This window comes from Microtus oregoni, unplaced genomic scaffold, assembly GCF_018167655.1.
Source record: "Microtus oregoni isolate MIOR12 unplaced genomic scaffold, Mior012 000043F_ref0000047, whole genome shotgun sequence".
In the NCBI taxonomy this organism is placed as follows: Eukaryota; Metazoa; Chordata; class Mammalia; order Rodentia; family Cricetidae; genus Microtus; species Microtus oregoni.
The window spans coordinates 13,519,261-13,536,686 of record NW_024543210.1 but is presented as its reverse complement, the minus strand read 5'-3'; the positions used below and the strand labels follow the sequence as shown (position 1 = coordinate 13,536,686).

Genomic DNA, 17,426 nt, shown 5'->3' with positions numbered 1-17,426 from the left:
GGGTATCTCTAATTCCATGCAGAGAAAACACTACATACGATGCTGGGCTATTTATCAATAGCCCCTGCACAGGGGAACATCAAGAGACCTCAGCATACATATACATTTGGTGGCAAATATCTCAAAGTGTGTCTGTGCGTCTGTGTTACTGTGTGCGGCTAAACTAGACCATAAAACACTTGTAAACAGAACCACTTATTGAACTACCTTGGTCTAGGGCAGTGGTTCTCAACCTTCCCGATACTGTGACCCTTTAATACAGTTTCTCATGTTGTGGTGACCTTCAAACAAAAAAACCATTTCACTGCTACTTCATAACTGTAGTTTTGTTACTATTATGAATCATTATATAAAGATCTGATAGATAGAATATCGGATGTGACCACTACAGGGGTCATGACATAACCCACAGGTTGAGAATCACTGACCTAGGACGTATTAGTTGTCACTTCACTGGGTGGCAGGCATTCCTGGCCTTGTATGGTGACGTTATAGATCCCAACGTCATATGGCTAGTTACAGTGGCAGGCGGCTCTGCACCAGCTTCTGTGGGTGACTCTAGTTTACACCCTGCCCTTGAGTGCTATGAGAGCTGTGCTAGGTAATGGCTGCACCTGTTCAACAACCACGCCCACCTATCATGTACCATATGGCACTGAAGCCAGCCTTACCTAAAACATTACTCATGGAAAATCACCACAGGCATGGGCACAGACCATCTTTAATCCAGAAAACATTCTTACCAATGATACAAAGCAACACTTGCTATTTAGGCCATGCCGTCTCATTCAACAGCTACCAGGTACGGTGTGGACCCTGGAGGTGAGTATGACGTCAGACCCTTACCTTCTGAAACAATACACCTTCTTTAGTAGATGCAGTCAAAGGGAACGGATTTCCCTAACGGTAAAATCTTTATCAGCTCACACTATTTTCAACTGTCTGGATAGCATCAAACAAACAGAGGGATAAAAAAGACGCAGGGTTTTCCACGTTTGGGATCACACGATTTTGTCTTCACTCATGTAATGATCTAAGAAGGACAGTCATCAGAATTCCTCCCACTAAGGCCCCCTGAATACCCATCTTTGTCACGTCCCACAATCCTCCAGCTGCTGGGGAAGTCACCAAGAGTGTGAGATACACACTCAGCAGCGCACTGGACTATAGTCAAAAGTAATGAATTCTCTGATAGAAAATTGATCTCGCTTGTTCCCATAATGTAAGCTCTGTCGAGAGAGCAAACAAACAAGGCTATAATAATTAATTGAAAAGAAAGACTCTAATTAAAATTTTATATTAGTGTACATAATGGCCAGAAATAGTAAACATTGCTTTTTTAAAAAGTCAGAGCTGTAAAACAACAAAAAGCTCTGCCTGTGCAGATAACCAGCAAGCACTTAGTACTGTCAGTCAAAACACACACTCCAGCTCATCCGCTAACCCACAGCCAACGGCACAAAGAAGGAAGAATGCAGAACCATGAAATATTTAACCACGAGCATTGGATCCAATTCAGCATCTACTCATTGAGTGTCTCCAACTTATGACAATCCTTCAATAACACTCCGTGCACACTCAGTACACACACAGATGATGTGTGGGCAGTGTGACCAGAGCCATGGAAGGCTTTCCAGTGGCTGAGCGCAATCACTATCGCTACAATGACACCCTTGGAAAAGAAACAACCCATGCATACAGAGGGTCACAAGAAAGTCTACAATGACAAGCATCGTCCTGGTGGACCAAGAAGTTGAATCCGACAGGCAGTTAGCTCTTAGGATGTAGTCTTGCAGGGGAAACTACATGCAAAACAACCCAAACAGCAGCTCAGTTGCAAGAGGAAAGAAAGAAGGGTGCTCTGAATATTTCCCTCTCGTTTCATACATGGTGCGCTTCACAACTGGAGGTCTTGCCCCCTGTCTAGAAACCCCTGCAATGAGCTTGGATACTGACCATCTTTGGGATTACCAGCCCTGGAACGCTGTAATATAACTTATGAAATTGAAACGAGAGGTATGGGGTCAAAGTTCACACTATACTGTCAACTTACCCCTGGCTTGTGGAGCAGAACCTGTTAACTTTCACCCAATGGGTTGATGCAGTACTATAGATGGTAGAATTGATGGGTCTGTCACAGATAATACCTCTAGGGAGGTTTTGAGGGCAAGACATTTGGTTCACTTCTCCCAACTACTGGGCTAACATTCCAATGAGCCTATCACTCAGGGTTGTCTAAGTGATTAAGGACGCCACTTTTGAATTCCTCACAAGCCTGACAAATGGTGAGTTTGCTTGCTGTCAGTAGTACATGCATAGTTTCCCAGAGTCCAAGGGGCTGTAGAGATGGCCCCGCCCAGCCACCCAAGTTTACAAAGCAAGGAACTGAGTTCTGAGATGAAGTGCCCTGAGTTTGCCCAGCATCAACATAAAACACCTAGGTTTCTGATCTCCAGCAGTGTTCCCCCAAAACAACTGTTAATACCTTCTACAATGTCACCCTGCTTTGTAGACCTCCAAACAGCCAGGAAAACTAACCTCAGTTCAGTTGATCTGATTGAGATTTGCATGTCCATCTTCCTAACGGGGTAAGCACTTTGATGATCAAAAGGAAACCTGGTTTAGTCATGTACATACTTCAGGGAGCTGCACAAAGAACGGCTCGCTGGAGCTCCAGAAACATAGGACCGATGCACAAAGAAACACCGCTGCTAGCCCAGCCTAGGAGGAGGGAGGTAGGGTTTGGTTTTTACAGGGTGGCACGTGGGGTTTCACTAAGACTGTAGAGGAAGTAGCCACACCATAAGGGATTCTAAAATATCAAGTGACTGATGCTACATCCCAACACATGCGCATCATGGGTCAATCTGGTTGTACCGTTGCCAACCACCTAAAAGGAAGGGCAGGCTTCAGCCTCTTTCAGACATGGAAGAGAGAGCATGGGGAGTGAAAACAAATAGCTTCCCCACATCAAGTGACCATGAGGCTGGATCAGGCGGGAAGAGAAGTCGGCAGTACTACGGGGTGTTGTTGTACAGAATTCATCTAGCTAGCAGATACTGTTCAACTCATAATCACACCATCAAGACAGGAGAGGGGACACAAACCCTCCCCATGATATAATGCTCCAGCATAGAGATCAAACCAGAAACCACACCACGGAGACAAGACTGACCACCATTGTGCACAGGATAAAGGGATCATCCTGACACGGGGGGGAGGCTGGTTCCCCCAAACCATACTGTATGTGCCCTCTAAAGAGTTGACTTTGTATGAATGCAGTGGGGATTAAACAAACTAAATTCGAGATAAAACCCTAGGGCTTTTGCTTTTATTTTTTCCCTAAATACAACAACTGATGAAGTGTTCAATACAACTCAGAATGAAGAAGGGCTGTGAGGTTTCCCAGTGGCTCTCAATCGGGGTGACTTTGTCTTCCTGGGCACACGAGCCACTGCCCACACCCTTCTGATCACTGTACCTTGAAGGGTACAACTGGCATCTCATGGGTGGAGACCACATATGCTTCTAAATGTCCCATAACACACAACAGGTTAGAGAACGCTCTAGCTCCAAAGGCCAGAGTGCTAAGGCAGACAGGACCAGGGATGACCCAATACCCCCAACAGGCAGGCTAAGAGTTCAAAGTCACTATCATGACAAACTGACCCAATCCAGAGTGTCTACTAGCCCTCTTTGCTCCCCTTTTACCTCTAGGAATTTCAATATAAGAACTTACGTCTGAAGCTCCTTAGCTACCAGAAAACACTTCCACTGGCAGAGCCAGAGGCAGGTTCCTTGTATTTGATTAAGGATGAAGATCTGGGGGCCACAGTTCTGACTGCCACAGAGGCTCTGACAAGGTGGCTGGAAGCACACACCTGGCTGGCTTTACGTAACAGTGGAGGGCTCAAAAGCAAAGAAGCGCTTGCAATAAGGAATAGCCAAAGTCGCCAGGTGGTGGTGGCGCACACCTTTAATGCCAACACTCAGGAGGAAGAGACAGGCGGATCTCTGAGTTCAATCAAGACCAGCCTGGTCTACAAAGCGAGTTCCGGGACAGCCAGAGCTACACAGAGAAACCCTGACTAGAAACACTCCTCCTACCTCCAAAAAAGAAATAGCCAAAGTCCTCAAACCAGTAGGTGACTCCAATCTGTTGCATCTTTATATACACAGAAACTGCTTTGCATTATAGCTTCAAAGATCTTACTCAGCTCCAAAAAAGACACACACCCAACCTCCATGAGCCTCCCCCCACTGCCTCCTTTCTGGTGACCCCAGGTATTTTGATTCTTAAACTAAAAGTGAGGCAAAAGCAGAGCTGGATCCCGTGAATCACTTCAACCAGCTCAGGCGGAGCAACCTATCACTGAAACTGTTATTTGCTGAGATATTTGCTGTTATATCACTGAAACTGTTATTTCCCGGTTGTCTACAGGGTAGGGTGAGAGAGCAACTGGAAGATGGGGTGAAACCAAGAAGAAAACCGGGACGCACGCTGCTGCAAGTCGGGACTGTCAGCCCCCAGAGACCGCAGCTCGATTTGACAGGCCATGGAAGTGATCAGAGGTGTCCAGCCCTAAGCCCGCCATTGGCCACTGTGCTCCCGGGGCTCTGCAGAGCAAAGGGCCTGTCTTGTCTGCCTCAAGGTCCTCCTGTCCAGACCTGACCCCTAAGAGGGCAGAACCAAAGGAAAGAATGCATGCTACAGTGCAGAATAAATGTGCTCCCCACAGAAAAAGTGGGGTGCCTCCTTTTCACCTTTCTTCTGTGCCTAGTCTGTGCAGGATGCTAAAATATATATAACACGAAACTACCGTCAGCGTCATTTGGGGCATTCTTATTACATAATCGATTCTGCTCCTATCTGTGTCTAGAGCTCTTTCGTCATCCCAAATAGAAAATTACACAGGAGCTTTCTGTAACTGTCATACTTATACTGCTTAGCGTAATATTATGTCCTCACGGCTCGTGCAGGTTGCAGCAGGCAAGTCAGAACTCCATTCCTTTTGAAGGCCGAATAATACTTCCTTGTGCACGTTCTGTTTAATCACCTGCAGATGGACGTCTGGGTGGTTTGCACCAGCACTGATTTTTTTTTTTAAACAAGGTGCTAAGTGTATTTAGCAGTGTGCTGACATGAGGGAAGGAAGATAAAAGTCTCGGACTCTGCCACGAACCTCTGAGTGTTATCATCACCCCCGTACGAGACTTAAGGGTTTTTACTTGTAAAGAGGAAGTGAATTAGACTAGCATTCTCCAGAAACTTTTGGCTGTCCTCTGTAGTAAGAAATAGATGTTTCGTTCTGACTGACTTCACACAAGCACACAGACATACTGAAACTTAAGTTGCACAAACAGTCACCCCCACCCCCCCTTACAATCACTCTAGCACCTTCTATCGACTCTACTATTTCTCGGAAAGAGAAAGAGTTCCAATCACTAAATTGATTTCACTGCCACCACTGAGTAACAACTTACACAAGAGACACCATTTTAGGTATTTTTTCCCCTCCAAATTGGTATCCCTTAGAATATGCTAATCACCAGCGGGCCACCACTTTTAAAATATCAATTTCATAAAACGTGGAAAATTCTTTTGTGTGCTTACCACAAACAAGTTACTGTGATCTGTATTCCCCCAAATTTTTGGCCATGAAAAATTTCACATACAGCCAAAAGTAAAATCCCAACATCTACTGAACACCGTTCCCTCAAGCCTTTCAGGGACCTCTGCACTGGATGACTGTAACGTCCCTTCAATACAGTACTCTATGATGTGGAACAAAAATTCTCAACGTGGGCTTTCCTTTGCACGAAACACAAACAGCGAAAATAGTAAAAACAGCTCCCCAAAGATACACAGCATCCAATCCAACCTACAGTTTAAAAATTAATCGGTTTCATTTTAAGAACAAATTTATATTCGGAACAAAATAAAATGAAGAGTATCAAATCCAATAAGAACTAGGACACAATACCTGAGTGTCCAATAGAAAGCACAGGGAGAGGCTCTACGCATTTTTATTTTTGTGTGTGGGGTTTCTGGTTGTTGTTGTTTTTGAGTTTGCGCAGTACTAGAGACTCGCAAACTAATGCTAAAGACTCTTTCTTGATGAATGTCAACCAAATTCATTGCTTTAGCTACAATGATTCTAAGAGAAATTTTGTCTAAATCCAAAAGGTGCTTTGTTTTCATCAGCTTTCCATGCAAATACAATTTTAGGAAGAAATTATAAACATTCATTTGCCAGGATGAAGAGAAGAGGATGGATTCCAACGGTGGCATTCAAGGATAATCCTTTGGATGCAGTGAACCTTGATTCTTTTTCTCTTACTAAAGTAGTACAAGTAACTCGCAGGTCATAAAACCAAAATTATCAGTTTGAGAAAACACTGTATGATCTGTCCTGACTCAGCGTGCATCTACCTATCTTTTCTAAACTGCAAGCCACCCTCCTGGATGAGCACACCTACCACTCACCAAGGAGGCTTGTCCGCCTCTCCCCCTTGCCCTCAACAATCCCTCTGCCACCTTTCCTCAGGCCTCTTCCCACCAGGCTCGGGCTTGTAAGGCTCTCCTTCCCCTGCTTCTGTTCCCTTAGCTCCACCCCATTTGGGCTGTCCAAACCAGTCTCCACCACCCTCGCTGTGCCTTACAACCTCAGCCCCCTTTCAAAAGGATGCTAACTGTTACTTTTCTCATCCTGGCTACGGAATACCTGATCAAAGTATCTTCAGGAACGAAGAGCTTATTTTTGGTTCAGAGTTCAGCATACAGTCCACCATGGGTGAAGTCCCAGTGACAGAGCTTCAGGCTTTGGGCACACTGCATCCATAGTCAGGAAGCAGAGACTGAGGCCAGTGCTCCACTTACTCCTCCCTTTTCCCGTTAAAATGTCTGGTTGTTTTATTATTATTATTATCATTACACATGTGTATGTGTCCAACATGTATGATGTGCAGGCACATGTATAGATGTCAAAGACGGGGTGGGGGCAGTTCTCTCGATCCAGCTTGTTCTGAGGCGGGGTCCCTCTTGTCCCTGCTGTGCTGAATAAAGCTAGCTGGTCCCAGGCTGCCATCTGGCCTCAGGGTTGCTGAGGCTACGGTTCCCTTTGTCATCGCTGGCTTTTTACACGGCTTCCTGGAGTCAAGCTCAGGTTCTTAGGCTTGTACAGCTTGGACTCTTATCAGCCGAGCCACCTCCCAAGCCCCTACTTTCTCCTTTTTATTCAGTCTGACACATCCAGCCCAGGAAACGGGGCCACTCACTTATTAGGGTGGGGGTTCTCACTTCAATTAGGCTAATATAGAGAATATCTTAGAGACAGGCCTGGAGGTTTGTCTCCTAGCAGATTCTCAGCCTGTCGAGTTAACAATATTAACTATCTCCTATACCGTTCCTCCTCGCCAAGAATGACATCAACTCTAGATGCTGGACAATGTTTCCACCATGAGGTGGCAAATCGCGGTAGGGAAAGAAAAAGTGCAATCGAGCTGGCAAGGTCCCAACTCAGCCATCTGCAGCACAGGGCTTACCTTCCTCTCAGCCCTCTCAAATGGAAAAGCGCGGCAAAGTCTAGCTCACTTGGTTCTTGGGAGGAACCTGGCACATAGTAGGTGCTCATTCAGTGCCTTTTTGTGTGCTCTTGCCCTATATTTAGAACAATTTGGGTTCAGAAGAGAAGAGGATATCAATCTGAAATTCTAGCCGTGCTAAAAGAGCTGACTTCCAGAGTTCATCTCGCAGACGTCTAAGGCATTGGGTAGAAATAGATTTTTGTTTCACTCAACATCAAAGAGTTGTATTAGAGAAATTCAGATGGTTTTCCTGCAACTTTGACTTCACCAACCCGATGACAGAACACACCACATCTAAGAGCTGAGGGCAAGAGGGGCAGTGGCAGAAGAAGGGACTTCAAAGGGCTTTAGTAAGAATAAAATTCCATCGGCATTAACGTGTGGTATGTGCAACTGTTCTTTCCTCTAAAAAGCTGGGGCTCTGCTGCGGAGTGAGGGGCCTTCGGTACTGAAGAGGATGACCGCCCCCCAAACACACACACACACACACACACACACACACACACACACACTACCCTGCAACAGAATCCAGGGTCTGCAGCACCAGAGACATGAAGGTTAACTGTTGGGAACAAGGTGCTCCCTCTGTTGGCAGGTAGGACAGACACCATTCGGAGGGCTCTCTTGCTAGGACAATTCCCTGGGAAGGAAAAGCAGGAGAGCAGGGAGGAACCAGCTTTGTTCTCATCAAAGAGGAAAAGAGTGGAGGGGGAAGCTAATGAGTTACCGTGGAGAGATGCAAGCAGGATTAAGGGTCTGCTGGAGAAAGAGCACAATTGACAGTTTGGCCAGCCTAGGTTGGAAGCTTTTCCCATTAACATGAGGGGCTGGGGCAGGAGCTAGGGTCCTTACCTTAGAAGTGCCTGTCAGCACCACAGCAGGCCTCAGAGGGAGGCTTCTTAGCAAGGGCACAGGAAAGCCACAAGGCTGGGCCATCTCAGGCCTGGGGCATCTAACACACGTATGTCCCTCCTATGGCAGCTGCAGAGGCCTATACCCTGACAGTATCTGGTACCGAGGGGTCAACAGCCTGGAAATAAGAACCTTCCACCCATAGGCAGCGTAACAGGTCTCCTAGGCTTCAGAAATAGGAATATCCAAAGAGTATCACAAGAGCACAGCAGGGCCGGAAGGCAGAAACATCTACTTCGCCAAAATCACCCAGGTACCTCAGAAGAAATGCAGAGGCCAGCTCCTCATTTGCCTCCAAAGACAACTGGACATGGGGCTGAAAATGCTTTGAGGTATCTGCATAATGTGTGCTGGCCAGCGTAAGAGTAGCCACCCGCCAGTAAATATCTCCCAAAGAACCTCTATGTAAAGCTTTGTTTAAATACCCAAGGAGCAGACACTTACAACGAGCCCCGGTTTCCATGGATCTTAAATCCAGCAGAGTGCACAGATTCTAAAGTATAAAAAGACACTTGGTGACACAAAACCAACCAAAAGCTAGTGCAGGCAAAAACAAGACCAAGTGATTATCAAGGAAAGAGAAATCCTATGCTTCTTCTAGGACTAGACACGAGAACTGAGCGTCCGATGCATTACTTTGATGTAACATCCCCAAAGTTCTCGTGTGAGGCAGGTAGTCTTAAACCGCAGCAGCAACGAAAAGAGGGAGGCTCGGAGAGTTGAAGTAAAGAGTCCACGTTCACTTACTGATGGAGTGACCAAGCAAGAGTCACTTTCTGAGACCGAATCTGGCCCAGATCTGCGTTCAGAAGCTAAGAGGGAGGCTGGCGGGCTGACTCTACCAGTCGGCAGCAGGCAGCCTGGGCTCCATCAGACATCATGTTGACTGGCTGCAGGACCAAGATGAAGTCCTGCTTCCGACTGCTGGCCTACGAAGGGGCAGCACTGGTGGAGGCCACTGTCACTCATCTCTCACTCCTTGACAGCCTGACATCTTTAGATGTCATTTTCATTTCCCTGCTCCCGTGTTCCTTCCCAACAAGGATGGATGGCCCAACTGCTGCATCCGTCTGCAGGCCCAATTCAGGTCCCCTCCACAGCAAGTGCTGCGGCTGGGGGCTGGGCAGACTGGCTGAGGTCAGGCTAGCACATTGTCCTATGGGCTCTGCTGCAAAGTGAAGGGAGGCAAAACCTCTCTATGTGCCTCAGTTTCCCCAAAGGTGTTAAAGAAAAGGTAGGTGGGGGAATAATTTTAGGTCAGAGATGGGGGGGGGGAGAAACGCCACTTTCCTCATAGTTAAAAACAAAAGTCCTTTTGCTCACAATTGGAGAAGGAAGAGGAGAAAAGGAGAAGAGGGGGCAAAAGGGGAAGAGGAAGACAAAGGCAGAGCAAAGAGGGTGGGTAAAGCTACAAACATGGAGGACTTTCTCTCTGACTGAGTTTTCTGTCCACCTTTACTCTTTTAAGAGCACTGCCATCAAGGAGGGGGCCTGCTCAGTTCCTTGGAGGCACAGGGCACGGTGAGCAGCTGGTGAACAGATTGCCACCAGAACTTTCTACGTAAAAGTAAACACACGACATGTCTCAACCTGGTTTGCTGTGATTAGCAACATGTTCTCAAAAAACAGAGATAAGATTAGAAGGCATGTCTGGTGGCTGATGGATGTTTTCTCCAGACGACAGGAGCCTTACCTCCACTTGGCGAGGGCTTTGGAATTCCTGACGTTTTGCAGAGTCTTGAAGATGGTTTGATAGATAATATGAGCAAAACTTGGTGTCTGAAAAACACCAGAGGCTAAAGAATGTGATCAGAGACTTCGAACAAAACCCACACAACCCTGTGGGGCAAGGACAGCAGTTTGACTCCTTAGAGAAGGTTTCTATAAAGGGTGGGCGGTGTTCTCATTCGTTCACAGCATAGACAATGGGGGGAAGGTCTGCACGGTTTGATAGACAGCTTTTGAAAATGATCTTCTGCTTAGCAAACACTGCAAAGCTAATCTTGTTCGCACGGAAGCAAGTGTCACTACACAAGGGAGGTGATTGCAGGGCAGGAATCAAAGGACTGGATGGCACGGAATGAAGAGGAACTAACTCAGGTCCACTGTGGACCTGAACGCTGGAGTTACTCCCAGGAGAAAACCGAACCCCTCACTTCTGAGGAGCAAGGGCAGGCCTACCGGCCTGATGCTTGGTTTACACTTCACACGGTAGGCTTTGGACAGCTGTAAACATCGTGCCAAGAAAGTATATAGCGCCCCACTGCAGGTCACAGGCAGCTCAGCAGATCTAAGATCTCAATCTAGAAGGGGAGAGATGGCTTCTCCAGGAATGGCAAAGCCCTTTGGGATGACCCAGGCAGCTGTGTAGCTCTGTGTAGCATCATCAGGGTCATTTCACCCATTCTGTCCATAACCCAAGCACCCACCCGGCTTTTGATGTCTGTTCTGACAGGAGATCGTTCTGTGTATAATGGCTGTCTCTTGGATTCAGATCCCTCTGTGTTGCTGGTACAGGTGGCTGCTATGTTCACCTTCTCTGACAGATTTCTGGCTGTCACAAGGGATCTCCCAGCCAGCAGCAGCGCCTTTCCTATTATCTGAAAGGACCCCTCCCATGTGGACAGAAATCTCCTAGAGAGGCCTTTGACGATGGTGGTGGGGATGAGCGGGTCAGCACAGATGCTTACCATTACTGAGATCATTGACTACACCCCACTACCGTTCTGACTGACACAGTCCGCTGCTGCGTACAGTAAAGAAACCTTCTCCTAAGTTCCTCAGTTCTCCTAGGCACCATGTATTCCACTGCTCCATCTTGTGTGCGTGTGTGTGTGTCTGTCTGTCTGTGTGTGTATGTATCTGTCTGTCTCACATATATGAATGGGGGGGTACTAAAACTGACATCATGCATCCTATATTTTTGAGATGGGGTCTGGCGCGCACATGAATTGGCATGGCCTGTGAGTTCCAGGGATCCTCTAGTCTCCTCCTCCCTGGTGCTAGAATTACAGACACGTGACACTACACATACATTGCTTTTTACGTGCAGGGCGGGGGATCCTAATTTAGGTCCCTCACACATGAGCAGAAAGAGCCACCTCCCCTGCTCCATATTTTACTTTTCACTATTGTATGTGTGGCTGTGTGCGCCACACATGGGAAGGTAAGGGGACAACTTTCAAAATGATCCTCTCCTTCCATCTTTATGTAGCCTCTGGTGACTGAATGTGGGTCAGGCTTCCACAGCAAGGGCCTTAGCACCTGAACCATCTCACCGGTCCTCATCCTCTTTTTCAATCTCTAACATCCCAAACACTGATGTAACCAGAAGTTGGAGAAAGAGCAGGCTTGGGTGTGGCAGCGGTTGAGAGATTTCCTTTTTTTTTTGTATTTATGAAGATTATCATTTCTCATGTTACACTACAGCAAAAACAAAGAAAATGCTGTCTTTCTTTGTATTATATATATCATTTGCTTTCGTGCAATTTTTCTCTTTAGAGTTGCTTCGTATTTCTAGCACAGATCCCTCTCTTCTTACTTTGGAAAGTGAAAGGTCTGAGACAGCGCCATGAAGTCAACCCCATCTGCAGTCCTCTCCTCCCTACTTGAAAGCCTCAGGTGCTCAGATGCGAGAGCTGCCAGGCCCTCAGCTGGGCTGTCGGGAGAAGCAAATAGACTCTAAGCAAATATGAAAAGACTCCAGCCCCCCTCCGGGCTCCATCCACACCTCAGCTTTCTTCTCGGGAGGCATCAAAAGCACACTGCATCTCTGTTTTCCCTGGCTCAGGAGTCAGAGCAGGAGAAACTCAGCAGACTCCTAACAGGCTCTGCAGGTCCCCAAGCACAGAGATGAGAGTCACTCCAACTAGCTTGGCTCTCTGGGCCAGGCATTTTATTCAGTACCTGAGTAAAATAGACATCCTCAGCCACACGGCTTATGCATTCAACTTCCAAGTATGAACAGACAGAATGAGAGGCAATGAATGGGCCCGGTATTCACGAGATCCACCTAGAATCTAACTGCTCCACGAGAGCACGGGCTGTTTTCCAAGTAAATAAAACGCCGCCTCCGCGCTGAATGAGAATGAAATGTACAACACACAGCACACCCGAGGCAAAATGCTGAGGTCAAAGATATTCTATGAGACCAACTCACAGAACATAGCAGAAGTCAATAGATAACGAGATTTGATATGAAAATGAAATTATAGTCAACTAATGGATTTTAAAGCTCATACGGCAGCATAACTCTTAGAAATAGAGTACTCCCATATTTGAAATGATTTCCATTACCCACCCGCTCCGATTTTTCTGACAAAACAAGATGTACATCTCGAGTACCAGCGCAGAGAACTCGGCAGTCCGATCCCGTATCTTTTTTACATTAACTTAGCACACTCGCCTACCAGTTTAACACAATGAGGCTTCATACTGCTTTTCTGCTTTTTAATATACCTTTAAAAATGATTCTAAGAAAAAAGTATCAGTTTAAATATATCTTTCCCAAGTATATAATATCTCACCCATTAACACAAATATGTGTGTTGACAACAAAGAGCATTCAAAGAACTATTTATGATTTCCATCAGGTATGGTGCTTACTATGAAATTCAAGGGTAACGCTGCAGCCGCTAACCCAAGTCTTCCCATGCTCTTGATGCTCAACCAAACTGAAACACAGAATGGCACGATCATCTAACAAATGCCCTCACTGCAAACTTAAGTCTGGTTTCACTGTAGCTTTGTGGTTCTTATATCACGCCATATTTTAAAGAATTGGAAGGAAAGACATTGTGTGTGTGTGGTGGGGGAGGTGTTGTATCATCCGATCCAAGCAATGAATAAGCTATTTTTGCTGTGTGCAAAGTCAGCATTTTGAGTAGAGGAATTAACACTGCTAACATCTTAAGGATCTACTGATCTCTTAACTGCCTAAAAGGATGAGTTTCCCAAGCACCTCAGTAGCTTCTTTCCCCTGCCCCAGGCTTTTCCCAAGGAGCCTTTACCAGCGTGAAGTCTCGCCACAGGAGCTAAGGCTATTTGTGGGGACCCTTTCAGGGATGCTCAGATGGATGAACATTAAGGTAGACATACAACGATCACACACTTGGCAGGATTATTCTCTCTAAAGAATTGCAAAGCATGTGGACACGGCAGCAGGAAGGAGCCACTAAAACTCTGCTGAGTTAACATTAAAACAACCATTTTCACTACAGACCTTAATATCAGAAAGAAAAGGCCACTAATGTCCTACTCGTGGCTTCAAAACCAGGGCAAAGGCCAGCAGAAAGGTTGGCAGATCTTCCCCACAGCTCCAGAAGAACCCAGCCCTGCTAACGGCTAGTCCGGAAGCCACCAGAACCAGGGCAAAGGCCGGCAGATCTTCCCCAACAGCTCCAGAAGATCCCAGCCCTCCTAACACCTTAGACGCCTGCAACCAGCTCTGTGAGGCGGTCTGTTTACGCTGTCTGACTCACTCAGCTGTGGTTCTTTGTCGTGGTGGCCTACGTAAGCTAATACAAAGGCTAACATCACCGAGCTCTCTGCGTTTCCGTTAAAAAAACGGTATTTAGAAATAAGAAAGCGGTGTAGAACATTCTAACAAAATCTTGGAAAGCAGGTGCAAGCCGACATAATGCAATGTTTAGCATTACATTCGGGTGTGAACAAGGTTGGGGGCATTGTTTTCAGATGCCTTGATTTCCTCACAGAGCTTCCCACCACCTGCAGCATAGGCCATTGCTGCTGCCAAGCACACCTGCATGCCAGAGCAATATCAACCTTCTTGTATAATCACCATCTTCCTAGCATGCAGCGTACCAGCTCCAGGGAAGCCAAACACTTCCCAGTGACTCCACAAGGGGCAGAAAATAATCCCATGAGTCTCACAGTGGACCTGGCCAGATCAGGTGAATTCAGCATTGTGGTATCTGTTTATGACTGGCGGTCCCACCCCATCTTCCCAAAGTCACATCAACAAGCAGCCTGGTGCACAGAAATTCCTGCCAGTTATCAGGCATGGAGCAGCCTCAGTATGATTTCACACACTCCAGGCTCCTCCAGCAAACTCATTCAAGGGCATGGGGAGAGCAAGGTGCTCTCTGAAGTCAAAACATGGAAGAGACAGGCGGGGTGACAGAATGTCACCTCATTCCGTATCCAGTGACCTCGATGGACTTGAAATCTCAGCCCATGCATGGGTAACTAACGGAAAGTAACTGTGCCCTCTATCCTCAGTTAACTGGGAGAAAGGGAAATTATTTTTACTATAAAAACTCTGGTTCATCTGCATTTTTATGCTCCTATTAAAACTCAAGTGAAGCCATTAGGCTATGCCCAGATCACGATCCCTCTGGCTTGACTATATTCTACTTGCAAGCCCCAGAACTCTGTTATGATCCTTCATATTATTAAATAATTGCAGGGCATCCCTTGGGGTCACATTTGGCAACAAGACACTGGCCTAAATGAACAAATGAAACGACCCAGTGAATAACACATTTTTAACCTGCTAGAAGCAAGCGAGTGTGACATACTTCTTGGGTAGAATCTAGAGAAACAAGTGGAGTGGGAATCAGAAACTGTGAACATGGAAAATATTTCAATCATTAGTGCTAGGCTCCCCACCAACCCCAGAGAGGAGCAATTCTCTACTCCAATCCCAGTTTACATTTCAGGGGTGGTTACAACCACAAGCAGAAAGCCGAGCATATGGCTCTGTCCTTCTGGACATTTCTGCAGTGTAAGATAGGATGTTCTGGAAAATCCCATTTTTTTCCTCCTACGGCTATATGACCTCAAGTTGTCATTTCAAATAAAGGATGCTTCCACTGATTTTTATGAACACAGACAAAAGCTGCTACAACCTTGGTGTTCACCCCCCTCCGCCCAGCCCCTAAAAAATACCCCTGTGAACCAACTGTAGTTGCTATGGAGGGTTATTTGTTTCTAAGGCAACAGCGTATATCTAAGTACTAATGGCCTGTCCTTTTGCCAGGCAACAAACAGTCTTGTGATGCAAGTGCACCTGTCTCGGCTACGCGTTACTATGGAGACACTCCAGTTGCTATGGCTACCATCACGCTAATCGCCTAGCAAAGGCAGACATACAGCAGTCTTCTCATAGAGCCCAGCTGCTTCTCCCGTCTCTTGCCGGAGACTGATTGTCTAGGGCCTGTGCTGGAATGCACAAGAACTTCATTAATGCCACGTCAGAGGCTCACTTTGTGTGCCTCCTGCAGAACAAACATCAGAACAGAAAAATCTGCAAGTGGACTGTAAAATTCCCCAGGCTTCTGACATCAGGCCATTCCCAATTAACATAATGGCTACTCCAGGGGCGATTTCTTTTAACTGGATAGTTACAAAAGAAACGTTGCTGCAAGTCTTTTAGAATTTCTTGGTAGGAGGACTGGAAAGATGGATCAGCGATTAAGAGCATGGCTGCTCTTCCACAGGACCCAAGTTCAATTCCCAGCACTGACACGGTGGCTCAAACCATCTGTAACTCCAGTTCCAGAGGATGCAGTGTCCGCCTCCAGACTCCAGACAGCAAGCACACAAATGCTACACAGATATAAATGCACATATACATGAATAAACAAAACAAATTTCGGGAGGCAGAGGCAGGCGGATCTCTGTGAGTTCGAGACCAGCCTGGTCTACAGAGCTAGTTCCAGGACAGGCTCCAAAACCACAGAGAAACCTTGTCTCGAAAAAGCAAAAAAAAAAAAAAACAAAAACAAAAACAAACAAAAAAAAAAAAACAACAAAAAAAGCAAAAAAAAAAAAAAAACAAATTTCAAAAACTTTCTTGGTAGGGTTGATGACAAATCCAAGCACCATGAATAGCTAAGACGCCACACTTTGAAATCTGGTTCTTTGTTCTGTAGGCCCTTTCTTCTAATCTCGTATGAACGTGCTTCTTCAAACCGTGACAATTTACTTAACCAGTCCCCATAATATATTTGTAAAAATGCACTCATGACCTCAATCCCATGACAAACAGACACGTGAGGAGGAAAAGTGGCCACTGCTCTCAAGGCAAACACTTAGTAACCACAACAAACCCATCACTCAGGAGCCTGTCTACATGGAAACGGGATGACAACAAGCGAGTGGGCCTTCTCTCTCAACATCTGCACAGACAGGCTATGGAAAGGTGGGATCACCTGTATGCCTTGCCGCTTGTACCCCAACAAAATGTGACACACAGAAACACGGAAGCTGTCAACGTTCCTCTGTAAATGCCCACCGAGGAAGACATTATTCTACCTACCGGGAAGCCTGGAGACACACTCCCTGAAGCAGAGACATGGTAAGGTTTGAAGGAAATACATCAATGGATGTACCTCCTAATCATACTTAAATTTTTTTCTCATTTATTGCAGTTATTTTTAAAAATCTCACACAGCCTACTAAATTAGTTTTAGAGCCTGACTCCTCTAGACTAACACAATTCCAGGAGACTTAAAAAAAAAAAAAAAATCAGATAGTCCAATTTACTTACCTTTGATAAGCCTGAGGGGTGGGAGGTGGGTGGTAGGGTGTCTTTTTCAAAGCCTGAATTAGGTTTTGTCTATACTCTGGGTCTATGCACCACAATGACCCTTTCCCAATACTCTGCAGAGAAAAATTAAAATAAAAACATATTAATACAATATTATTAATTATATCAACACAGCACAGGGTATTTTGCAGTAGGCAAATACATAGCTATACTATAGTTACTCTTAAAAGCCTCCTGTTATTTGTTAACAATTTCCCAGGCATAAATGTTGTCCTCTAACAACAGGAGACCATAAAGGGCCCGTATACCTTCTTCTCACCGAGCTGGACAAACCAGAGGAACATGTTGCTACCAGACCGTGCTGATACAACAGCACAATGTGCACATCTGAGCTACCCAAATACAAGAATCCTGT

General features: G+C 46.0%; 1 protein-coding gene across 10 annotated transcripts in view; it reads right to left on the bottom strand.

Moving 5' to 3' along the window:
- Positions 1–17,426, bottom strand: part of Foxn3 (forkhead box N3) — a 375,166-nt gene that overhangs the window by 136,245 nt on the left and 221,495 nt on the right. For all 10 annotated transcript variants that reach the window (XM_041633433.1, XM_041633438.1, XM_041633435.1 and 7 more), the window contains one exon: positions 17,012–17,124. In XM_041633433.1, coding sequence (XP_041489367.1) covers positions 17,012–17,124 — 113 coding nt within the window. The remainder of the gene's footprint in view (positions 1–17,011; positions 17,125–17,426) is intronic.